General features: G+C 43.8%; 4 protein-coding genes across 4 annotated transcripts; 1 reads left to right on the top strand and 3 right to left on the bottom strand.

Moving 5' to 3' along the window:
- Positions 1-2016: 2016 nt before the first annotated feature.
- LOC133379610 (histone H4) lies at positions 2017-2425 on the top strand. The gene has a single exon (XM_061615221.1). The coding sequence runs from the start codon at positions 2068-2070 to the stop codon at positions 2377-2379; it is 312 nt and encodes a 103-aa protein (XP_061471205.1). The 5' UTR covers positions 2017-2067; the 3' UTR covers positions 2380-2425.
- LOC133379609 (histone H2A type 2-C-like) lies at positions 2209-3782 on the bottom strand. The gene has a single exon (XM_061615220.1). It carries the CDS (start codon positions 3748-3750, stop codon positions 3361-3363), a length of 390 nt encoding a protein of 129 aa, XP_061471204.1. The 5' UTR covers positions 3751-3782; the 3' UTR covers positions 2209-3360.
- A 2252-nt stretch (positions 3783-6034) lies between these two features.
- On the bottom strand, positions 6035-6445 carry LOC133379611 (histone H4). Its single transcript, XM_061615222.1, has one exon. The coding sequence runs from the start codon at positions 6390-6392 to the stop codon at positions 6081-6083; it is 312 nt and encodes a 103-aa protein (XP_061471206.1). The 5' UTR covers positions 6393-6445; the 3' UTR covers positions 6035-6080.
- A 2837-nt stretch (positions 6446-9282) lies between these two features.
- On the bottom strand, positions 9283-10500 carry TMDD1 (transmembrane and death domain 1). Its single transcript, XM_061613355.1, has 2 exons — positions 10449-10500; positions 9283-10196 (listed from the first exon to the last, which is right to left on the bottom strand). Exons 1-2 carry the CDS (start codon positions 10498-10500, stop codon positions 9283-9285), a joined length of 966 nt encoding a protein of 321 aa, XP_061469339.1.
- Between the last annotated feature and the right edge of the window lie 14688 nt (positions 10501-25188).

The following is a 25188-nucleotide window of genomic DNA, read 5'->3' as shown; positions in this document are numbered from 1 at the left end:
ACTCCCATCAGCCCAATCCAGTGGCCATGCTGGCTGGGGCTAATGGGAGTTGTAGTTCAAAAAAGTAACTTTTCCAAGCTCTGGATAGAAGTGTATAAAATTATGCATGGCATTGAGAAAGTGGATAGAGAAAAGTTCTTCTCCCTCTCTCATAATACTAGAACTCGTGGACATTCAAAGAAGCTGAATGTTGGAAGATTCAGGACAGACAAAAGGAAGTACTTCTTTACTCAGCGCATAAACTATGGAATTTGCTCCCACAAGATGCAGTAATGGCCACCAGCTTGGATGGCTTTAAAAGAAGATTAGACAAATTCATGGAGGACAGGGCTATCAATGGCTACTAGCCATGATGGCTGTGCTCTGCCACCCTAGTCAGAGGCAGCATGCTTCTGAAAACCAGTTGCCGGAAGCCTCAGGAGGGGAGAGTGTTCTTGCACTCGGGTCCTGCTTGCGGGCTTCCCCCAGGCACCTGGTTGGCCACTGTGAGAACAGGATGCTGGACTAGATGGGCCACTGGCCTGATCCAGCAGGCTCTTCTTATGTTCTTATGTTCTCAACACTTTGGCTCCCAACTGGTGAAATACATCCATCTCTTTTTTTCCTGTTGGTCACTATCATTTCGGTCGTGTGCTACGCCGATCTCTCCGTTCCAACATAAGAAGCGGTTAAAAACTCTAAATGTTGCGGCATGTGGCTCTTGCAGCTATAAAATCGGGAGTATTGCCTGGAAAATAGGGTGGTAAAGCGAGTCCAAGAGGAAGGCAATGGTAAACCACCTCTGAATATCTCTTACCATGAAAACCCTGTGAATATATATATAAAAAGATTCATAGGGTTGCCATAAGTTGTTATCGACTTGACAGGCATAACAACAAAAGCGAAGCCAAATGTATATTGAAGTTACCTTCTAAGCTGGTCCTGTGTATAGATCACTCAGTACAGGCAATTTATATTGGGGGCGGGCGGTGGTTTCAGTGCGTGGGTACTTCGCTGGCTCTGCCGGACTTGGTAGCTGAGAGAGAGGAAGGGAAGGTTCTAAAGAAACCAGAAATCAGGCAGACTGGCGGGAGTCTTAACAGTTAAGTCAGGGGACGCCCTCCAGATGCTTTAGACGCCAACCCCCGTCATTCTCTACCGTTGGCCTCGCTGGCTGGGGCTGATGCGAGTTAGAACCCAACAGCGTCTGGAGGGCTCCATGTTGGCTACCCCTGAATTAAGTCTGTGTTTGAATGCAGTAACAATATCAGGGTGTCAAGGGGGGGGGCGGAGGAAGCTCGATGATAAGAAAACCGCTTAAAAGTTTTTCACCATCAAACAGTATATAAATCTTGTTAAACAGATAAAAGAAAAGGAAACTGGCCTACTTGGGAGCCAAGCTCGCAGCTTGTATCCTGGGAGGATAGGGGGAAATTAAGAGTGAGGAGTGTTCACTTTGAAGTTCATAACCCCCCCCCCTGCAATATACATGGATATTTCAGGGAGGAGAGGTGGAGAGAAAAGGAACCTTTAACCATTCCTCATTTTCCAGAACAGGGTTCCCTACGGTATAAAATTTTCGGATCTGGAACTGGAAGTCCTTTCAAATTCTATATAGTATAGTAGAGGAAGATTGAAGGGGGGGCGGAGTGAAGAAAATACCCTCTCCCCAACCCCCCTCCCCCGCTGTAACTAGCACAGAACAGCAGCACTGCAAGGTTCCTGTTCCATGCTGTCAGGGGAGCTCCGCTAGGGGATGGGGATATACTGCAACATACAAACACCACGGGTCTGGAGAGCAAATAAGGATATTCTGTAAAGAAGTGGGGGTAAATTCTCACAAATATTTCGAGAAGGTTAAAAGAAACCTTTTAGCAGGCGCCTCCTCCGACTCGAGACGCGCCAAATCTCGAGTTTTAATTTGATTGGCCAAGTCATTCACCGAGCCAATCAGGTTACGAAGAGGTGGAGCCTAAGTGCTTGCTTCTTGCAGTTTCCCCTTCGGTCGGAAAAAATACTATATAAACTACAGACGCCGCTACACGTTTTTATTTCTGTGGCTTGAGATTTGAGTGCGAAAAGTGAATCATGTCCGGGCGCGGTAAAGGCGGAAAAGGTCTTGGAAAAGGGGGCGCGAAGCGCCATCGAAAAGTTCTCCGAGACAATATCCAGGGAATTACCAAGCCAGCTATTAGACGCTTAGCTCGCCGTGGAGGAGTCAAGCGTATTTCTGGGCTGATTTATGAAGAAACACGGGGAGTCCTGAAGGTTTTCCTGGAGAACGTGATTCGCGACGCTGTGACTTACACAGAACACGCGAAGAGGAAAACCGTGACGGCCATGGATGTGGTGTATGCTCTGAAGCGCCAAGGTCGTACTCTGTATGGCTTTGGAGGCTAAAATACTGCCCGTAATAACAATCAAAAAGGCCCTTTTAAGGGCCGCTCACTTTCTCACTCAAAAGAGTTTAATCGCTTGTTCATCCTTTATAATTCAAATCTGGTGTGATCCTACATTGTATACGCTCTTAAACGCTAGTTTTACGGTTCCGTATCCCCCAGCGTAGAAACGAGAAAGGGTAGAGACACAGTTCAGCTTTCGGTTTAACAAGAATAAAAAATGGTATGCTGTGGAAGGGTCACATATCTGAGTGCAAGTGAGTTGGGCTCCTTCAGAGGAAGAGCGGGATATAAACTTAAAAAAAACAAACCACAAAGCATTTCCATTACATTTATTGGAATTTTTGCTTTGGTTTGAGGGGACAATTTAACAAGGCTGGTCTTAGGTTGCTGCCTACCACAGACACAAAGGAGCGGATAGACTTTCACTACAATTTCGAAACTGTTTGACCCTCCTGACCGGACGCGATCGACCCCCTCTGTGTTTTTGTTGGAGAAACGGAAGTTGGGAATTGGCTGCAAGAGAATTGGAAAGGGGGGTAACTATTAGTGCCTTTGCTGCAGCCACTTTCGTAGTCAAAGTCGTCCCAGTACCTGCTTTCGCTTCCAGGGGTGCGGTCGAGGAAAGCACCCGGTGTGTGTGGATAAAATGGTCCACTGCGAAAGGTTTGTTCAGTTTCCTCCCCGCCTGCATTTCCCTACAATAAAACCTGATCATTGATCCCCAGCTGGCAGGTTACGTGTACCCCGATTGTTTTTACAAAACAGCGGCTATAGGGGCATTTAATGTTATTTAGCGACAATGGATTATACTGTAGGTTTGCCAAACGTACTCTTAAAGCAAGAGAACCCAAACTCTTTTGCGCATGCCTATTATCAGCTGCTGTTGTAACAAACCAGAATTACAGCTCCTCCTTTTGACGGCGTGGACGGCTCCTAAAAGAGCCTTTGGGCTTCCCGATGGGTTGAGAAACCAGGAGCCTTACTTATTTTTTGGCTTGTGACTCTCGGTTTTCTTGGGCAGCAACACAGCCTGGATGTTAGGCAACACTCCACCGTGAGCGATCGTTACTTTGCCCAGCAGTTTATTCAGTTCCTCGTCGTTGCGAATAGCCAACTGCAGGTGACGGGGAATGATGGGAGTTTTCTTGTTGTCTCTGGCCGCATTGCCAGCCAGTTCCAGTATCTCAGCGGTCAGATATTCGAGCACAACAGCCATATAGACCGGAGTTCCTGCGCCAACTCTCTTGGCGTAGCTGCCTTTACGAAGGAGACGGTGCACACGGCCAACTGGGAACTGCAGGACTGCCTGCGAAGAGCGAGACTTAGCCTTAGCCCCAGCTTTTCCGGCTTGCTTACCGCGGCCAGACATTGCAGATTAGTTTTGCGTGCGAGTATACAGTCTACGTTCTGCAAGCTAAAGTAGCGGAATGAAATTGACATTTCTATACGATCCTGTGAATAGGCAGACACGGTCTGTGATTGGCTAAAGAGAGACCGTCAGATTTAAATCAACCAATAAGAAATAGAGTTCCAGTATTGATCAATTATGGAACGAGAAGGCAAACCCACGGTCCAATAAGAATGAGTATTTTACCCTCCTCAATTTTACATATGTATACCCACCGTAGGGTGATGCTGAGGCATCTGCTACTCGCAGTGAACAATAACCTTTTATTATCCACGATCTTTATTATGACCATCCAAAATGCATACAATTGTAAGCAAGCTTTTGAGTCCCCCAAAACTCTTCTTCGTAAGGCTGTTAAGCAAAGATGGGGGAATTTTACTTGCTGGTCAATACGCCTGCCTTTCTTCATTTGGTGAACCTTCCAGTAGACTTTCAACGATGATGTCATATTCACGAGCTCCCGCCCTTGCGCTCTGTCTTTATTTATCCGTATTAACCCACTATCCTCATTCTCTAAAATAACTAATGCTTGATCAGAACCTTCGTTTCAGCGTGCATTCAAAAAGAAGGGCAGGAAATCCACCTTGTTTACATGGAAGTGGTTTTACATAAACACCCTAAATTAAAGGAGATTGCCTAACATACCAGATTGCTTTGATGCATTACACAGCACACAAACTCGCAAGTGACTGCACCTATCCTACCATTGAGAACAACGCAGAGATCTATTGCCAGGAGTAAAAACAGAAAAAAAGAAAGGGGGAAGGGAATAAGTAAATATTCAAAAGCAGGAATAGATATGCCATCTACATCTACAAGGTGCTGCATTAGACGCCCTGTAACAGGCACCTCAAGACTTTATCATAACCTGCTTAAGCTGTAGACCTCTGTTAGCACACTAATGAGGAGGCCTCCAGCATAGCTTTATAGCACATACTGCACAAGTCACTGCTGCAAGGGAACTGGGCAAGTGTGCTGTAACAATGCCACTTTGACGTTTTACTAATCAGATACAGAAAGAAGACCTCAACTAAGGAGAAAGTAGACTACTCTGTGCATGGATGTTAATACCATTCCATTTCAGAAACACTTTTATTTGAAACATTGTATATGGTCATCCCCTAGAAATTGTGTGCATACCCGTGGAGAGGGGAAAGCGTTGCAGAAATCAAGGATCTGCAACAGGAGCACCGTCTCACATCTGATGCATGCTGGGGGCAAACGTATGAGTCTTCTGCCCCATACTGGTTTGCAGCTAGCAGTGGAGCAATCTGGCCCCAAGTCAGTTTGATTTAAGTGGGATTTATTTTCCAATAGTCTGCCTTTTGTTGTTACTACATCCCATTTTCCTCCAAGGAGTTCAAGGTGGCACATGTGGTTCTCTCCATCTCCATTTTATCCTCTTAACAACCCTGTGAGGTAGGTTAGACTGAGAATCAGTGACTAGTCCAAGGTCACCCGCTTGGTTTTATGGCTTGAGTGGGGATTATGAACCCTAGTTTCCCGAGTTCAACACTTTAACCACCACAGTGGTTAAGATTTTGCATGTAAAAAAGCTTCCTTAGCCAATAAGAAATAGGATAACTACCTTTCAAGTTATAAGTGCAAGTTGATTGTTGATGAATAAAGGTTTTCCAAAATGGTGCAATACAAGAGCAATGTCTAAATGGAGCAGTAGGCACAGGTTCAACACTTTCACAGTATGAAGTACAAAAAGTATGCCCTTGTAAGAACGATGTTTTAAAAAAAAGCTCTTGAAATTAAAAAAATGGAGTTCATCAGTTTTGTATGTTATAATTAAAGATTAAAGAGAAAGCAAACTACCGAGAAACCTCGTTTATGTTTTATATCCCATCTTTCCTCCAAGCACCTTTCATGGTTCCCCCTCCCCCAGACATAGACTTGGCTTTCAATGACTAGTCACCCACTTCATTCCTGAGTGTGCAATTGAACTCTGGCATGAGTCTGACAAACCATTACGCTACATTGGCTCTAAAAACCTCAAAACAAGTGTTTTAGAATTACTCAAAAGATTTGAAGCACAAATCTAGTCTCTGGTAGTCAAAACAACTACTGCAACATCTGAAAGACTAACAGATTTAACTATAGCCTGCATTATTAATCACATCTAATGAGCTCAATCAGTGCTTAGTTATATACACATTGGGGAATTACACTTATTTCGGCGTTCCTAGATATGTTAAGTCTGTTATCCAGTGTTTAGAGCTCCTTCTAGGGAAAAGTGAGCGGCCCTTAAAAGGGCCTTTTTGGTTGTTATTACGGGCAGTATTTTAGCCTCCAAAGCCATACAGAGTACGACCTTGGCGCTTCAGAGCATACACCACATCCATGGCCGTCACGGTTTTCCTCTTCGCGTGTTCTGTGTAAGTCACAGCGTCGCGGATCACGTTCTCCAGGAAAACCTTCAGAACTCCCCGTGTTTCTTCATAAATCAGCCCAGAAATACGCTTGACTCCTCCACGGCGAGCTAAGCGTCTAATAGCTGGCTTGGTAATTCCCTGGATATTGTCTCGGAGAACTTTTCGATGGCGCTTCGCGCCCCCTTTTCCAAGACCTTTTCCGCCTTTACCGCGCCCAGACATGATTCACTTTTCGCACTCAAATCTCAAGCCACAAAAATGAAAATGTGTAGCGGCGTCCGTAGTTTATATAGTATTTTTTCCGACCGAAGGGGAAACTGCAAGAAGCAAGCACTTAGGCTCCACCTCTTCGTAACCTGATTGGCTCGGTGAATGACTTGGCCAATCAAATTAAAACTCGAGATTTGGCGCGTCCCGAGTCGGAGGAGGCGCCCGCTAAAAGGTTTCTTTTAACCTTCTCGAAATATTTGTGAGAATTAAGATACTTTAAGACCTTTTGCTGTTTTTGCAGGAACAGACTTAACAAGGCTGTCACTCTGCCAATTAGTACAACTATCAACTATGTTTATTTGTGAGATTTTAAAACCTCCAGTGTGCCATGTGTCTTCCTGTTCTGCAGAATAGGCGAAGAAAGCTATTCAGGACCAGGGAAGAAGGAGAAGAAATTAAACACATTTGTAAAAGCAGAAAAGAAAAATGTCCCCCCTCTGGCTAGTAAGTGCTGAAGCACTGTGGATATCTTGATCGAGGCATCTCCACAGTTGTGGGTCCCCTGCTTTTTAATTTAATTTTTAAATCAATGAAACTGTTGGATGTATTGGAAACATCTGTTTAACCCCTTTATCTGCTCTTCACAGAACACCAGAGCTTCTGCTTCAATGGTTTCTACACAACAACAGAAGCAACCTTTCTTTGAATGCTGGTTCTGGCATCATAATGAGCTGGGAGGCAGGGACAGAGGAGATCTGTCTACAGGGGTGGTGGGTTTTCTGGGTTTGCTATTGTTGTTATTGTTCTTGTTACTATTATTATATTTTCACTTCCAAATGATTTCCAATAAGGCATCCCAAAGTAATTTACATTATAACTGTATGCAGCTGCATCTCATCATATCCTCCAAAACAAGGGCAGGGGTGAACAAGACTCCTTTAGGAGCAACTTTTCTTTTACTGCTGGTTCCGGTGGCAGGTGCCCTGTGACGGCATCACAATGAACTGGGCAGGGGGCAGGCAGGGGAAGGAGATCTCTCTACAGGGGTGGTGGGTTTTTTGGATTTGCTATTATTGTGGTGGTGGTTGTGGTGGTTATTATCATCACCATCATCATCACTTCCAAATCACTTCCAGTGAGGCATCCCAAAGTGATTTACCTTTAAGATAACTGCACGTAGCTGCTTCTCATGGTATCCTCCAAATCAAGGGCAGGGGAGGACTCCTTTACCTGAAATTGCTGGAGAGGAGGGGGCATTCTGGCAGGAGCACCTTGGCACCTGGGAAGGAGGAAAGCAGTGCCTGCTGAGCTTCCCCTTTCTATGCAGCTAATTCTACCAGAGTCCTGTCCTCCTTTGCATCATTCTCACCACCTTGCTGCAATGAGGCCCTACTGGCAGTTAAGCAACCTGGGACAGTGTTTGGAAATCTGGCCTAGTATGCAGAGGCCGCTTTCATTCAGAGGTGAAGGGAGCGGGGAGGATTCTGCTGCTTGGCCATCAACGCTGGAGAACATGCTCTTGCCTCCCGACTGTCACTCACTTGTGTGTCAAGGCTCTGCTGATTGGTGTTGCCTCTGAATACCTGCAATAATCCCCAGCTGCTCCCTCCCACACATGCCAGTTGGGGAAGGAAGGGCTCTTGCTCAGTGATAAAGCACATTCTTTGCAGGCAGAAGGTGCCAGGTTCAGCCCCTGGCCTCTAGAAGTAGGTCTGGGAAACATTCCTGCCTGAAACCTTGGACAGCTATTCAGGAGAATGTCAAAGGAGGAGGGATGAACAAAAAAGGCAGGTGGGGATGAACAGGATGCAAGTTAAGCGTGAAAGGAGAAGTGGAAATGCAAAGCCGTCTCCACTTAGCGCCTCTAGATCAGCAAATGCTGCCTAAATGGAAATGCAAGCCACCTGGGGCTGTGCCCAAATAGGTGGCCAATAAATAATTGTATAAATAATTTTGTAAAAAATAAACATACAAATTTATAAAATAAAAAATGAGGAGGTTGAATCATGATACCTTCAGAGCCTATGTCTGTACTTAGCTATGGGATTCACTGCCACACAGAAATCACTGTGGCAAAGAATTGTGCAATTTCCAAAGAGGATTAGATATTAATAGGAAGTGTTGTATTTGCCCACTGATTATGCCTGTCTCCACTTCCATCTGCTATGATTGTATTACAGCGCTCTGTCTTTGCAGTGCCATTTTGTGACTGGTGGGCCTAAGTCATTTTTATCCATCTCAAGTGGACCCTGGGGGTAGAAAGTTTGAGAAGCCCTAATGTAGACAAAATTGAGCCAGATGGACCAACAGTCTGACCTTGCTGTATAAATTATAAATTCCTATCTTTTCCAAATGTCAGTAAGGCAGATATAGCGGTTCTCTGCTGCAGAACTAGACACCTGCAATTACTGTCCTTAGATTTCAGCATATGTACGTAGCTTAGGTGGCAATTATATACTGTATGCACTAACTTGGGGGTAAACCTCACTGATCTCAAGGGGATTGAGAAACATAGGAAACTGCCTTATGCCTCATCAGACCATTGATCCATCTAGCTGAATATTGTCTACACTGACTGGCAGTGGCTCTCCTGGTTTTGAGGCAGGGGATATTCACAGCTCTGCCTGGAGATGCCAGGGATTGAACCTGGGACCTTCTGCATGCAGAGCATGTGCTCTGCCACTGAGATACTGCCCTGCCCTTAAGATGTAGACTTAGTTCTGAGTAGGCCAAGTACAGGATTGTGCTGTCAGGCCCATTGTCCTGCACGTGCTTTCTTGGAACCAATGGCCTGGCTCAACATGGCAATGTTTATGTTCCCATAAAGCACGCTCAATTTTGTTACCTCTTACACAAACATGTGTTTTACTATCTCCATTATTGCAGGAGGGTTGACATTGCTTTAGGGCTCAATAATGAGCTCTTTCTCCAAGCTTTCATCATCATCATCTACTGGCTCACTGTCACATTTCTCTAGTTCATCAAACTGCTGAAATGTATAATAGATGGCACCGCGTCTGGGCAAAGAACGGAAAATCAGATCTGGCACAGAGTCCCAGCTGGGCTCCATGGGGACAGGTCTTCCTTGATTCAGAATCCAGAGAAAAGAATAGAGAGCTAGAGCTACAAGGATGAAGGAAGTGAGGAACCCACCAATGACCCCGGTTGTCACCGGAGTGACCCATCCAAAAAGGCTCCTGTTATATGGGGGCAGGGGCTTCCTCTCGATGATAAGTTCAAAATCATCCCATTCTCCCAGCTCAAACTTGGCCCCGGATCTCTCTCCCTCCCTCCGCAGTCGGCCTTGCCCACTTCTGTCCTCACTCCCTTCATTCTCGTCCAGGAGCAGCGAGGAGGTCAGATGCTTGACGGTCTTGTGATATTCTTCCACGTTCTTCTTCATCTCTAAGTTCTTGTCCTGGTTGAGGTTCTTGCCTAGTTCTATGGAGACGTCAGAGCGCCCAATGGCTTGGAGAGCCCGTGACAAGCGATCCCAGTACATGGTGTCTCCCTCTGCGTCCAGCCAGCGGTTCAGGGTCTCTTTGCACTGCTCTGTGCTGGTGATGTCTCTCCGCCTGCGGGTTCGAATGGGGTTCTTCTCCGCAGAGAGCCGCTCTAGCTCTTCTCTCACGTTCTCCTCTGGACTGAGGAGTTTTACGTAGAACGCTTGGCATTCCTCTGAGGACAGGAGCTCTGAGATGCGGCCCATCATGTGGCTGCCAATGTCGTCGGCCACTGTGTCATCACACAAGACAGGCACAGTCAGCAAGAAAAGGGCTATTCCAGCTCGAGGCAGCATCTGGGAGGTCTTAGAACCTGAGTTGAGAGAAGAAAGTGATGGGAAGAGGTGGGAGACAACTTTCCAACCAGGAAGTCTAATCTTCCTTCTCTACATACAGGACTCTCACCCCCCCCCAATAGTGTTAAGCTTCACCCCACAAACCCTTTTTTCAGCACCAGGGGTTCAGCCTAAAACATGTTGTGTGCTGAGAAATAGAGTGCCTCTGGGCATGAGCACAATGCCATTCCCTTGCCACTAGCGATCACAGCCTGTACCACATACATTACCAAGGCAGATGGCGTTCCAGGGAAGCTTGAAGCCAACATGGATGGGAGACATGGTGCTACTTGAAAAAATTAAGATGACTTGCAGATGATATTAAGCAGCTGAGACTTTTCTCATTGCTTTCTCTCAATTGCAGGGAAAGCACTACGGAAGGGAAAGCATCATAGTAACCCAGTGATAGTTGAGCACATGCTTTGTATGCAGAAGGTCCCAGGTTCAATCCCTGGCATTTCCCTGTAGGAGTGAGAAAGCCTTCCATCTGAAACCCTGGAGATGGAGACTGTCATGAAATTGTAATATTGTTCAAAATGGTTCATTGTAACATGGCTCAGAGCTCTGTGTGAGTGGAAAACTTTTAAGTTTCGTTTCTCAGCGGCCACCAATTAAGAGCTGGTGAAGCTGCACCTGGTTATCTCTGTTATCTGGTGAGAGCCTGGTACTCAAGGTCACGCGGGCCTGAGAAGAGTTGAGATCAGGAAGGGAGGTGGCCCTGCTAAGGTGCGGAAAGTGAAGAAGCTTCGGGAAAATTACTTCATTAGAAAGGCCCTCATTGGCTGAATTACGGTGAACTGTTGCTAGGGTTTTTTCCTTAAGTATAGGGGGTGAGACCCATAGTCTTTGTTCCCCTGGGTTCCAGGTGGTTACCTGAGTGGTGTTCCACTGCCTTCACTACCCTACTTATGTCTCTCTGAGGAGAGATGAGATTTACAACAACTACCTCTTCAAGTAAATAGAATAGGTCAGTTAGTTTTGTTAGTTTTGGTTGTGTCTGAACTCTCTTGTATGTTTTACCTAAATCCCTGGTTGGATGTGGGTTTTGAGGAATTGTTTGCTGCTATTAATTGTGCACTTATATTTTATTAATAAAGCTACTTCTTATTTACCTTTGTGTGTTCATTGAGTGAGAACAATTTGGTTCTGAATCCAGCACCTTGACCACTGACCACAAACTACCAAGAGTGTGTTTTGGCTTTACCAGAGGCTTCTGGACAAGGAGTGTCTCTTTGGCTCTTGTCTTTAGGAATCCTTGGTTTACCTATGTCTGGGCTCTGGGTTTCTCTTAACTCAGAGTGAGAACCAGTTGAAGGGGTGGTGGCAGCCTATATTCTACCTTGCAGGGTTGGTGTTGGTTTGCACAGCCTTGGCAAGGGGGAAAATTGGGTTCCGGATCAATTACCCAGGGTGGGGAATTGGGTCCGAAGCATGTACCTGGCACCCGTGGGGTCAAGGGCATGACAGAGACTGCTGCTAGTCAGCGTAGCAGACAATAGTTAGTTAGATGGAGCAGTAGTCTGACTTGGTATGTTCCACCATCTGAAGTTTCTAGAAGTCTGGGGCAAGGCTTAAATGTAAGCCCCAGACCACAATATGCATGTGTCTTTGAAATTGAAGTCCCCTTTAGGATGTGATGCCCAGAACAGATTGTCCCTTGATTTATATCTCTTGGGACTTATTGGCAGAGTAGCACTTATGTATGTTCGGGGGGGGGCTTTCAAAGGGGTAAGCATATATCTTTCCATTTCTTCTGGCTGTTAAAAAATCATAAGCTGGCGACAAACATTGAGTGTTACCTGACGTAACTCCCAGAACAAGATGGGTCTCTCTTGGAGTACTACAGAGCATTTCCTGTGGAATTTTAAACCTTCCAGAGGATCTGATGTCATAGATAGAGCTGGGAAGGAATTCCACTTCCATTCTGCCTACTGGGAAAGGTACAACTGAGATGGGGATCGCCTGTGGCCCTCCAGATGACGTTGGACTACAACTCCCATCATCCCTGACCTTAGACCAGGCTGGCTGGAGGGCCACAGGTTCCTCACCCCTGAAGTATAAGATGCCTGATAACAGGGGTATAGCAATGGGGGGGATGGCATTGCCCCCCCAAATGAAAATTTATTTCAGTCCCCAAATTTCTAGCATTGCAGTAACTTAAAACTTTTAGAAATATAGTTAAGGCATCCAGAGAGGGGCAGGGCAAAGTTACCAAGGGAATGCAAACGCAGTGGTGTATTCTGTTAATAATAAGTTGAAGAAGTTTATTTTGAGCAGGGCCCAGTAGCTGAGGGGAGGAGCTGGGAGGAGAGGGAAAAGAGGCAGGAGAGATTAGGCCAAGAATGTGACTGGATGTGATCAATGAAGTTCTCCTCCAGAATCCACAGTATCTTTGTCTCTTGGATAAAAGGGAGTAGATACCAAACACAGCAGATATAAGGGTTGAAAATGTGAATAAAGTGAACACAAATCTTGATGGATGAGGGAGGGAGTTGGCAAAAGTAAGGGTTCGCAGTTGGAGGAAGGCAAGGTGGGAAGGACAGCATTGATATGCATTACAGAGAATCTCCCCCATGGTTGCCAATTTAATGATTTCCCCACTAAAATACAGTGTTTTTAGGCACATATCTTGTGGTGAATTTTCCTGGCTAGTGGCTAGTGGGAAATCTAGTGGATGTCAAACATTTTAAGGTCAGAATCTGAAGGCTTTTCAAATACTTCAATTTCATCCCCCCCCGCATTCACTCTGTTATGTATTTCATGAAACTGTCTAGCCAAAATCTAGCCTTTAAAAAAAAAAAAAACCCTACTTCTGGGTATTTTCTTGTATTTTTCATTGTTTGCATTTCTGTCCCTACGTACAGTCTCTAAAGTGCTACTTGATTATTGTTTCATTTCTGCTGTAAGCCATGGCTAGTTGGCTAGCCCTTTGACTGAAAGCATACCAGAGTAATTTACCCAACACAACACAATGAGCCAGTGATAGAGAGAAGGACTTTTAAGTCAAGTCTAGATCCCCTGGTGTGCTTGTTTTTTAAAGGTATAAAGACAAGGAGGTTCTTATGAACTGGCTGACTGAGAAGCAAAATGTGCAGGCAATATTTCTATTCAATCAAAGTGTGATGCAGCCTAAGCACTGCCAAAGGAGACATGATGATTAGGAACTATAAGCTTCAGAAATAAATGGCCTGAGCATGCACGGACTGTACCTTCAAATCTCTGTATTTAATAAAGTGAGTCCAAAACTGGTATCCTTTGTATAAACAGTACATCTTATAATCATTACAGGAAGAGCTTGCTGGATCAGACAAAGGCCCACATAGTCCAGCATCCTGTTCTCAGAGTAGCCAACCAAACACCTGTGCATGTACACGCATGTGCACACGCACACACAGCATTTTTTAAACCTAAAAAAACCAGGAATACAAAACCTCCATACTTCTCTCAGATCTAAAAGACACACACACATTTATATCTGCAGTTCCAAACTTAAATACAAAACCAATGGTTGCGAGTACTTTTAAATTCTATTATCTACCTTGTTAAGCAATTCCTCATAACAGTGTTTCACAATAATGCAAAAATGTTATCAAACATGGTGTCTAGTGGGTTTAGGTCAGATTTTGGTAGATTTGGGGTTTGGGTCTGGTGGGGAAAAAAATTATTGTTCTCAACACTGATATCCCTCTCTCCTGTAGTGCTCAGGCAACCTCTGTAGGTGGTGGGGGCTATTAGTACATCTAGTGGGTGTAGGGTTACCAGGTATCCAGTTTTCGGCTGGAGTTTCCGGTTTCTGGGGGTCCCCTCCGGGTCTCCAGCTAACTCACCTTAATCTCTGGACTCTCAGCTTCAATTTTTTTAAAATATTAAGTTTCTAGGATGGTGGTCTGGTTCCCGAGATATACACCAAAATGTCAGTTCCCCCCTACCCCCCCCGCAACTGTTAAATCTCTTTAACAAATCTGCATCACAGTTCCTAGCTGTAACCCTGCCCTTTCAGGATTGTAGCCAATAAGCAGACCTTGGAAAAGTTACTTTTTTGAACTACAACTCCCATCAGCCCAATCCAGTGGCCATGCTGGCTGGGGCTGATGGGAGTTGTAGTTCAAAAAAAGTAACTTTTCCAAGCTCTGCCAATAAACGAAGCCAGGGTTGTGATTTGTTGACCCAGGCTTCATTGCAACGTCAGGAAATGGTGGCTTTGAGATCTTCAGTTTGAGTAAGCAAGAATATGGCTTAAAGTTTTTTTTCTCTTGTATGCAAGAGTCAGACCCTGGGCTGTTGGAGAGGGCAGTGCTTTGAAAACCTTGGCAATATGAAAGTATTTAATCCAATACTTGCTTTTCTGGGAGTAAAGCAATGCTAATCCCATGTACCTGGAGTAAACCCCATTGAATTCATTAGGACTGACTTTTGAGTAGACATGGTTAGGATTGTGCTGTAAATTAATGGGACTTTTGAGTAAACATAACAAAGAATTGTGTTGTAAATCTTTCCCTTCCTCTCCAATCCTATTTTTAAAGCAATTAGGCAGGGTTTACCTAGGTATCACATTTTTTATTATGTAGGAAACTAATATTGATTTCTAAAAAAATGTTCTGCAATGACCAACTGGTTTGACAATAAACTATTATATGGGGTGTATTTTTACAAGCGTGTGTGTGTATGGACTCTTTCCAACAACCCTGTGAAGTAGGGTTGGTGATTGGAAACCAAGACAGCTCACAATAAGAAATAAATCCCTTTAAAAACCAATAACCATAAAACAAGTATAAACAGTTGCAAAACAGCTTAAAGTGGCATGATTCTGAATTTTGGGTTGGGTGAATGAAGTTTATTTATTTATTTTTATTTATTATTTGATTTATATCCCGCCCTTCCTCTCAGTAGGAGCCCAGGGCGGCAAACAAAAGCACTCAAAACACTTTAAAAATAATAAAAAAATGACTTTAAAATATATTTATTTATTTATTTGTTTGTTTCATTTATAGACCGCCCATAGCGAGTGGCTCTCTGGGCGGTGTACAAAAAGGTTAAAATACAAAATATCAATATGAAAGCAAAACATCTTTAAAAACATTTTTAAAAGCTGTGACTCCAAAATTTATTTATGTATTTTATTTACAACAGTTATATACTGCTTTATTATAAAAAATCTCAAAGCGGTTTACAGAAAGAATTAAAACAATAACATTATTGGCAAAACCAGTTGAAGACATGTATTGAAAAACATTCAAATTAATAAAACCGACAATGAGGTAAAAACAGATTTAAAAACAGAATAGCTTCTACATGCGTGGGTAGGCTTGCCTAAACAAAAATGACTTTAGCAGGTGCTGAAAAGAGGCGTCTGCCTAATGTCAATAGGCAAGGAGTTCCAAAGCGTAGGTACTGCCACTTTGTTGTTGTTGTTGTTATGTGCCTTCAAGTCAATTTCGACTTATGGCGACCCTATGAATCAGTGACCTCCAGTAGCATCTGTCATGAACCACTCTCTTCAGATCCTGCAATTTCAGGTCTGTGGCTTCCTTTATGGAATCAATCCATCTCTTGTTTGGTCTTCTTCTTTTTCTGCTCCCTTCAGTTTTTCTGTATTGTCTTTTCTAGTGAATCATGTCTTCTCATTATGTGTCCAAAGTATGATATGTCAGGGGAAGGAAATGGTAAACCACCTCTGAATACCTCTTACCACGAAAACCCTATGAACAGAGTATCCAAAATGCTGCCACTTTACAGGACTGATTTCTTACAAGAGCAGAACAAGTACTATGTGGCACCCATAACATGGAAAGCACAGCTTGAACTTGGCCTGGTAGCAAATCAGCAACCAATGCAGATTTCAGAGCAGAGGTATTATGTGCTGATAGGATCTCACTCATGTCAGCAATCATGCCGCAGCATTCTACATTGACTGACTGGCTGCAAGGATTTTTTTAGTTTTGGTTTTCAGTTATGAATCCTGATTGGTTGTGGGATGCTAAGTTGTCTGCCTTACTCATAGGAATCTTGTGGTTAGTATGGTATTGCATTTAGGAAAGCATCATTGTATTTTGTTTTTCATTTTCTGTTTGCATTTCATTTACCTTTAACCTCACTCCCTTACATCCATAGAAGCAACAGCAGTGGTTGCATGTGCTCAGCTCAACCCCCTAAAACCCATTGATGATGCACCTTGTTGGTTTCATGGCAGTTTGTTTCTTGCCCAATAGTGGTAAAAGAGAATTCACATATGTGAAAGTGTGGCTGTAGTTGTTGTTCCCAAGCTGCTGCCTATGAAGGTAGACCAAACCATGTGTATTTTCTCTCTGTCAGTTATTACTCACTGGAATTGGGTTGGCTGTCAACATGAGTTTATAGCAGCCCACAGGGTAGAAAGAAAGGGTAGAGCAGCCTTTCGCAACTAGTAGGCCACCAGATGTTGTTGGACCACAATTCCCATCTTTCCTCACTATTGGCAATGCTGGCTGAGGCTGATGGGAGTTGTGGTCCAACAACATCTGGTGGCCCACTAGTTGGGAAAGGCTAGGGTAGAGAATCTTCTTACTCTTACTCATTTCTCAGACCTCTTTCTGAAGTGAAGGGTCAAATCTGTAAAGACGTTTGGAGCAGCCATATTAAAAGATAAGGGCAGGGCATTCCAGGCAGGCGGTTGCCAACCCTGCTTGGATATGGATGTCTTTGCAGAGGATCCATAGTCAAGCTTTACCAACAGCACAATCCAAACTATATCTACTCAGAAGTAAGTCCTGTTGAGTTCTATGGTGCTTAGTCCCTTAGTGTGTTTAGAATTGCAGCCTTCAGGGCATCCATCTTTACTCCCGAATGCTCCCATCTAACATCTCCACAACACTAGGCTCCTTTCTTCGTACAGTGGTCTTCTGGTGACTGGCTTGGCCTGAAGGCACTTAAACACTTCTTGCCGAAAGTAAGTAGGCTAGATTAAATGTTCCCTACCCAGGCTCCATCTTTTAGCCAAGATTTCTAGCTTTATTTATTTATTTATTGTATTTGTATACTGCCCCATAGCTGAAGCTCTCTGGGCTGTTTACAGCTTAATTTCCAATCAGATTTTTTTTAATTGTATGCTCCAAGCAACTGTGATAGATGCTTAATGTATTATGCTTAATGACATCACTCGGGCCCGCCCCATGACATCACTCGGGCCCACCCCATGACATCACTCGGGCCCTCCTCTAAAATCTCAGGTTTTGGGATGCTTCTGACCTGGCAACCCTAAGTGGGTGTGCCTAGGCTTTTGGGCCTAGACTGTGGAGCAGCCTAGCCTAGTCTAGGGCAGGGCCTGAGAAGAAGCAGAGGGGTGAGGGAGCTGGCTCTCCAAGGTCCAGAAAGCCTAATGAGACCTTACTAACTTAGACAAGGAAATGGGGAGCTGGAATATTGTGTGAGTGTGCATGTCTGGGGTGCATTTCTTCCCTAGTTTATTAAAAAAAGTTTTAAAAGATATCCTTTCAATCCGGCTCCATTTCAAAATTATTTTGAACAGGACAATGTGGCTAGAACCTTAGTTGCAATCGTTTGAGACCTCCAACCAACTGTGCAAATCTTTATAAATAATTCACCTTATTTAACTTTAAGGTTGAGACCTTATATACTACCAAAATAGGGCATGTGACACTTGCTGGTAGAGCCATCAGAAGCAATGGTATATGGCAGGCCTAGGGCCTTTCTATAGAACAGAGATTGTGTCCTTGTACAGTTTATTCTAGCACCTGTAGTTAGGAGAGAACTATAGTTTTTATGTGACATGCTGTCAAGCATTTCCTTATGAAAAGGGATGTTTATAGGTATTAATTTAAATTAAATTAATTTTTAAAGTGAAACTTCTCTTAATCGCTTTCCTGCCATGGCAATGCAGACTAGGGTAGTTAGTTCCTGGAAGCAGTTGCCTTAGGAGAACTGAACTCACAGTTAACAAGCTTACTACACTTTGTATGCTGCAGGACTAGGGTTGCCAGGTTCATGGCCTGAGACTGATCCTGTATCGTTAGGAGAAGAGAAAGTCAGCCAAGTGCAGATGTTCTTGCAACCCTGTAATAGGAAAAACCACAAGGTGGAATTCTCCCTTCCCCCTGCACAACTTTTAAAGATACAGAAGACCTCTTGGAGGCTGGGCCTGGCAAACAATAGGTCTTCCGTATCTTTAAAAGTTGTGCAGGGGGAAGGGAGAATTCCACCTTGTGGTTTTTCCCATTACAAAGTTGCAAGAACACCTGCACTGGGCTGACTTTCTATTCTCCTAAAGATACAGGATCAGTCTCAGGCCATGAACCTGGCAACCCTATGCAGGACTCACCATTGGTGCCTCTACAGCTGTGTGAGAATATTCATTCTCAACTTTCACACATGCGCTGACACCATACAAGAGTTCAGTGCTTCATCAGAGAAAAGCAAATTTAGTAATCCTGACTTTTGAAAGTAACATATTTGAAGGAATTTCAAGTGAACAGTTCCTCTGCAAGTATGCAGAGAAATCACGGCACGTTAGATTTTATTTACAGTTCAGATCAGTATGGTAGGATAACTTGCACGATATACATTTACTTCCTAATCACTCTTACTTAGTTTACACAACTATTTTGCTATGAAAAATATTGTATTTAAATTGATTTGTTTTGTAAATATTGCAAGTCATAGTTCCTAAACAAAATGCATAAATGGGGGGTGTCATTACCTATAAAAAAACCTTTTCCCCAGAAACCTCCTTTATAGTGACTAATGCCTGAACCCAATTTTTGTCTCTGCCCCCCCAATAAAAATTGTCTCACTACACTCCTACCTGATACACTGTGCTTTTAACAGTTCCCTGACATGTGGAAAGTAAATGAGTGACGTTTTTCACCATTACTTTCATCTTCATGCCTAGGAAACATAATCTGCTAAATTTATGTGTAACTGGCTGCAGGGGGGGTGCAGAGGAGGGCTGTAGGCTCAGTGCTAGACCCTGCAGGAGGTGCCAGGTTTAATCCCTGGCAGTGCCGGTGCCAGGCTATTTTGCGCCCTAGGCAAGGCTAACTACTTGCACCCCCAAAAAATTGCAAACTTCAATTTTCAAAAACAGATGTCTTGTAGAAAAGAATGAAAAGCACAAAACTTGAAACTGCTCAATTTATTTTAGTTGCATTTTTTCCAAGGGTTAAAAAAACTAATCTGTATAAAACTGTGCCCCTTAAAGGTCAGTACTGCGCCCCTCTGAGGTCTGCGCCCTAGGTGGCTGCCTAGGCGGCCTAATGATAGCTCCGGCCCTGATCCCTTGCATCTCCAGGTAGACCTGAAGAAAACCGTCTCAGTCCTTGGAGAGCTGCTGTCAGTCAGTGCAGATAACACTGAGCTCGTTGAAGCAATGGCCTGATGTGGTAAAAGGCAGCTCCTTATGTTCCTAGTTGTGGTGTGAACCTAGTTTGCTGATCCCAGTACCCAAACAGATTAAGAATGTCTTCTGCCTTGTAATCTTGTATTGATCAGCAGGTGGCAGCACTCTGTCAAGAATTTATCCTACCTGTTGTTGTTGTTATGTGTCTTCAACGGCGACCCTATGTATAAGTGACCTCCAATAGCATCTGATCTTCCAGAACTATCTCGTGTTGCATTTTGGATACTCAGTTCATAGGGTTTTCGTGGTAAGAGATATTCAGAGGTGGTTTACCATTGCCTTCCTCTGAGTTTGGATGCATCTTAGTCTGGTGTCTCAGCTTTGACCATTCTGCCTCGGGTGCCCCTGCTAGGAGTCTAGCTGCTTGGTCTAGACTCCTGACAGGATTGCTCTCAGCTTCTTCTACACTCTCAAAGTCCCTTCACCATGTTAAGGTGTGCATCCTACCTAGAGAATACCAAATGACCTCTCTGGTTCAAGGATCTTAAAAGAACTTTGCTTAAAAGAACTTGGCCATGAATGAATGTGGTAACTCCAATGCATCTTTTCACTTTTCATTGTTTCAAAGATGGAAAAGATTGAGCTGAGGGTCATCCACTGAATCCTTAGCAGAACTGAGGACAAAATCCAGGCATGCCAATCCCATGCTTTCAACATATTACAATTGTTTGGATTCTTTGCATCTGGCCTTGCTGTATAATTGGGGCTTCATTCACTTCTGCTGTATGAGTTATACCCACATCCAACAGATTGGTCGCTAACCTCTTTCCTTGGCCCTAGACAATTGAATTACTATTGTCAATGTCCCCCTATATCTCATTTGGTTTGTTGTTATGTATATATTGTATGGCATTTGGGGGTGGGGTTGTTTTATCGCATTGTATTATCTTTTTTAGATGTAACCCATCCTGGGACCTCAAGGTGAAGGGCGAGGAACAAATAAACAGAGCTTGGAAAAGTTACTTTTTTGAACTACAACTCCAATCAGCCCAATCCAGTGGCCATGCTGGCTGGGGCTGATGGGAGTTGTAGTTTTAAAAAGTAACTTTTCCAAGCTCTGCAAATAAGTACATAAGAAGAGCCCTGCTGGATCAGGCCAATGGCACATCCAGTCCAGCATCGTGTTCTCACAGTGGCCAGCCAGATGCTCCTACGGCAAGCCCACAAGCAGGATCTGAGCATAAAAGCACTTTCCCCTCCTGTACTTTCTAGCAACTGGTATTAAGAGGCATCCTGCCTCCGACAGCGGAGGTAAACATAGCCATTGTGATGAGTTGCCACTGATAATTTCTACAAAAGTATTTTTATTATTTTGTTAATAATAAAAAACTTTGGAATGCAAACATTGCAGTAGTGATGTTCATTACCCATATTCCTCTCTGAGTTCACACTTATGTTGCAAGCAACACATTAAAGCATTAATGAATTTACAGACACGCGCCTCTCCATGCGCTGAGGATGAGATCAGGCCTGCCCGGGTACCTTTGGCAATATACCTTATGAAAGACATCCAAGTATCTGCAAATGTATTCTTCACTTTAGGTCCTCAGCTAGTTACTGAAAAATCTGCTGTCTTTCAGTGACATGCTATTTATACCAGAGCAGTTACCAACATAAGCACAATCGGATCTTTATGCACTAATTCCCCTTTCTGTGTTTCCAAAAGTGAGAACACAGCGAGTACTAGATCCGGAACTAGCATTTGCCCAGTTACCTGTGAAGTGAAGCTAAACACTGCCCCCCAAAATCTGTGAACCTTTGGACATGTCGATCACAAATGAAATAAAGTTCCCACTCCCCTGGATCCCCCTCCAATACTTACCAAGGCAGTATCTACTTGTTAATATGGTAACACCTCCCTGGTGTCAGATGCTATTAATGAACTATCTTAAAAGTAGATTCCCTAACCTTTGCAGAGGTTGTGTGTAGTGACTGGTGAATTCAGATTGTCTCTCAGTCTGTCACAGAGATGGCCAGCCCCAGGTCCTGCACCCAAGCTATTTTAAGTCCTTCTGTGCTCCTAAACGTTTCTGATGATTATGATGATAGCCACAGCATACAAAGAGACTAGCCTTATTTATATGGTGACTACTTTAGCATGAAGGAAGAAGATAGCCCAAACTCAAGTCTTGCTAATAGAAGGAGCTCTCCTAAGCAAGGAGAGGTGTAGCTATATAATTTGGCCTTCCAGGCTCCCATATTTCCATAGGGGCAGACACAATATTCTCTTAGAAGCACTTCTTGCTGCCACTTCACTGTTGTGATCTTTAAAGTTAATGGTTCTCGCATCTTTCTAATTACACCCTTAGATAACTGTTTTTCAATATGTCTGCTACACGGATAGCTTCCTTCTACTAGCTATAGGAAAACACCTACTTGTAAATCCTTCAGAAAGCCTATTAGAAATGCACAGTGGTTTCATTGTTCCCTGGGAGGAATCCCGCCCCCACCCGCCACACATTTTTTTTTAGTTACTGCCTTGCTGTGGAATGAAAACAAATAATCCGCAGTTTGTGACTGAGCAAAGAGGCCCACAAAGGGCCCTGTTCACTCCTTCAGTTTCATTCATAGATTCCAAAGAGCAGAAAAGACCATTTGAAACACCTCTCTTTAAGCTGGACAAAGGTTTTTTTTTAAAAAAGCTATATAATTAAATTGCAATTAAGGTTATCTCACTGGGCCTTCATTTTCCTCTATATAAAGTGTTCCTCTACATACATACAAAAAACCCCACTGCCTAGCAAGTTCATCACGTTATTCTGCAAGCAAGTTTGTAGCTTGGATAGTGTGGGGATTAGACAAGAGGCCTCTATTTAGGCAAACGGCAGCTTCTCCACATCTGGCATACATTGGCCATTGCACCAGAGGCCATAAATAGATCTCCCCCAAGCTCGCAAAAGGTTTTTTAATTATTGAAAGCTCACAACTAGTCCACTCTCCCAGTTCCCTCGATTCATGTGCACTGGCAGATTTTTAAGGCATTCAGAAGTGTGTCCTTTTGAGCACTGAGGGACCGTGTATGGAAAGAATCATGTATGTGGGTGGCACTACAGACCATGCAATGGGCAGCAAGGCGGTAAGAACTCTTCACTGCCTTACCATGAATCAAGTGATAGAATGCTGGACTGTACCTCTCCAGACCGCAAGCGGGGTGTCATTTTCAAGTGTTCCTCTACATAAACCACTGCCTGTATGTAATAAATTAGCACAGATGATTTAGTGAAGTCCTTTCCCTTCCTCCTTGTGCCAGTTCGCCTATATTAGAATTGTGTTTTCTAACGGAGAAGCACTAAAACATGTCACGCACATACCGCCACCATCTGAAGTGGTACAGTTCAGAATTCTAACATCTCATTCTGTATTTGTGTGTACAAAGATTCTACAGCAGGGGCAACCTAACCTGGTGCTCTCCAGATGTTGTACTATAACTCCCATCATCCCTGACCATTGGTCATACTGGCTGGGGCTGATGGGAGCTTTAGTCCAGCACGTGGAAGGCTTCATGTTGGCTACCCCTGCTCTGTGGGGCTATCTAAATGTGATGGGGGACACATAGCTGCTGCTGAGCCACCTCTCCCTTACATGTCCCCAACAGTCTCTAGTAAAATGAACCCATGATGCAACAAACCACCATCATGTTTGGTATTTCCCTGCCCTTGCTCCAATCCATTCGGGTTCCGTTTCAGGGGCAGGAGAAAGTGGAGCACGATGTCTTAACTACACAGATTTCTTTGCTACAGAGATGCATAGGGAAGACCCAGCCTGTTGGTAGGAATATGTTCCTTTACTAATATGAAATTGGATGACCTTCCTGATCTGTGGTTAAATTCCTACCTTTTTAGTGCAAGATTGAGTTGAAGGCTCGTGTGAGATTCCCAAGAAGAGCAATCAATCAAATTAAATCACCACATCAGAACCATTGGAAATGAGAGAGCAGCAACACAAAAAGGAACAGAAGGAACTAGAGCAGAGTCAACATTTTGCAGGAAACTTTTTTTCGGGGGGGGGGAGTTAAGAGATTTTTCTTTTTCCTGCTTTCCACTCTGCCCCAGAGAAAAAGGCGATTTTGCAGATTTTTTTCTGAATGTTCACCATTTGTTATGGCAGATGCTATTCCCGCCCCACCAAATCACAATGCCCAGAATACTAGGTCTGGGGCATTTCTCTTCTCCCTGGGGATACTGGATGAACACCCCTCCCCATTTCTCTGCTCACAAATAGTGTGGTGAATTTTGAGAGGCCATTTGCACACTGTTCTACTTAGGAATCACAGAGTTTGTATGCAAAGATTTAAAAAAACAATAGAGCAGAGAGAGAGCGCTATTTGTAATGTGCAGCCAGGGGGCAGCAGTGATCCATCACACGGATTCCTTGATTTTCTGCCGTTGCTAGTAGACCTGCAGGTCACTCGCGCAGGACTGAAGTGTTTTAGCACATGAAACCTCCCAGATCCTGTCCAGATTTGGTGTCCTTTTCTGAATGAAGCTTGGATTGCTTGCTTGGTTTTAATTTACAGCACCACCTTATTGTACATGGGGAGGGATGTTCAAAACGCAAAGAAAAAGGAATACGATAGATAAGAAATGCAATAGCTGAGCCATTTGCAATTGTTTTTATATGGTTTTTTGTAGATGTTTTTATTGTCAGTTGCTTCAGGATGTTTCATAGGAAGCGGTTATGAAATGAAATACTAAAGCTTTTCTCCACCACGTTAGGGTGAAGATGAACATAATCTAAAAAGTCATAGTGAGTTCTTCAGCCAGGCTATGCAATTTATATGAGAGATGTACATACCAGCGGATCAGGCATTTCCTCCTCCTCTCCTATGCTTCAGGTAGACTGCCTTTTATTTTTTTAAAAAGGTGTACTTTTATTCATTTCATGCAGGAGGGAACCTGTGGCCCTCCAGATGTTGAACACCTCCCAACATCCCTGACCATTGACCATGCTGGCTGGGGCCAAAGGGAGTTGTAGTTCGGCAACATCTGGAGGGCCACAGTTTCCCCATCCCTGATTTAAAATATTTATCGTTTGCTTATTTTTTTTAAAATGCACATTTGTTCTGGACATGGGAGCGTACTTGTGATCAATAGGTGCCTTCCACAGGTGTATCACCTGCATTCTAGCTCTACCACATAAAAATTTGCACAACCATGTGTTTGTTTTTAAAAAGCTTACCTTGGAACAAAAACATTCACAAAGCCACAAAACTAGGCCCTCCTCTCTCAAAAGAATACAGTAGGGCCCCGCTTACCGGCACTTCGCTTACCGGCGTTCCACTAATGCGGCGGCTTTCATTCCGTTTAAACCCGATTTTGCAGCATTTTTGCATGACGTGCCCCATTATACTCAATGGGGTTCCGCTTTACGGCAATTTCCGCTTTATGGCGGGGGTCCGGAATGGAACCTGCCCTATAAGCAGGGCCCGCCTGTACCGATATAGAGCTATATAAAGACCCATAGTAATACAGATAATCAGATATGAACTATAGATACTTGGGATAAATTTCACTGTGTATGATCTAACTGCACTTGCATCGTGTTAAGTACAGAGATAGAGTAGGGCTGCAATCTTAAAC

Source organism: Rhineura floridana, chromosome 3, assembly GCF_030035675.1.
Source record: "Rhineura floridana isolate rRhiFlo1 chromosome 3, rRhiFlo1.hap2, whole genome shotgun sequence".
NCBI classification, from domain to species: Eukaryota; Metazoa; Chordata; class Lepidosauria; order Squamata; family Rhineuridae; genus Rhineura; species Rhineura floridana.
The sequence above is the reverse complement of the archived record's forward strand: the minus strand, read 5'-3'. Positions and strand labels throughout refer to the sequence as shown.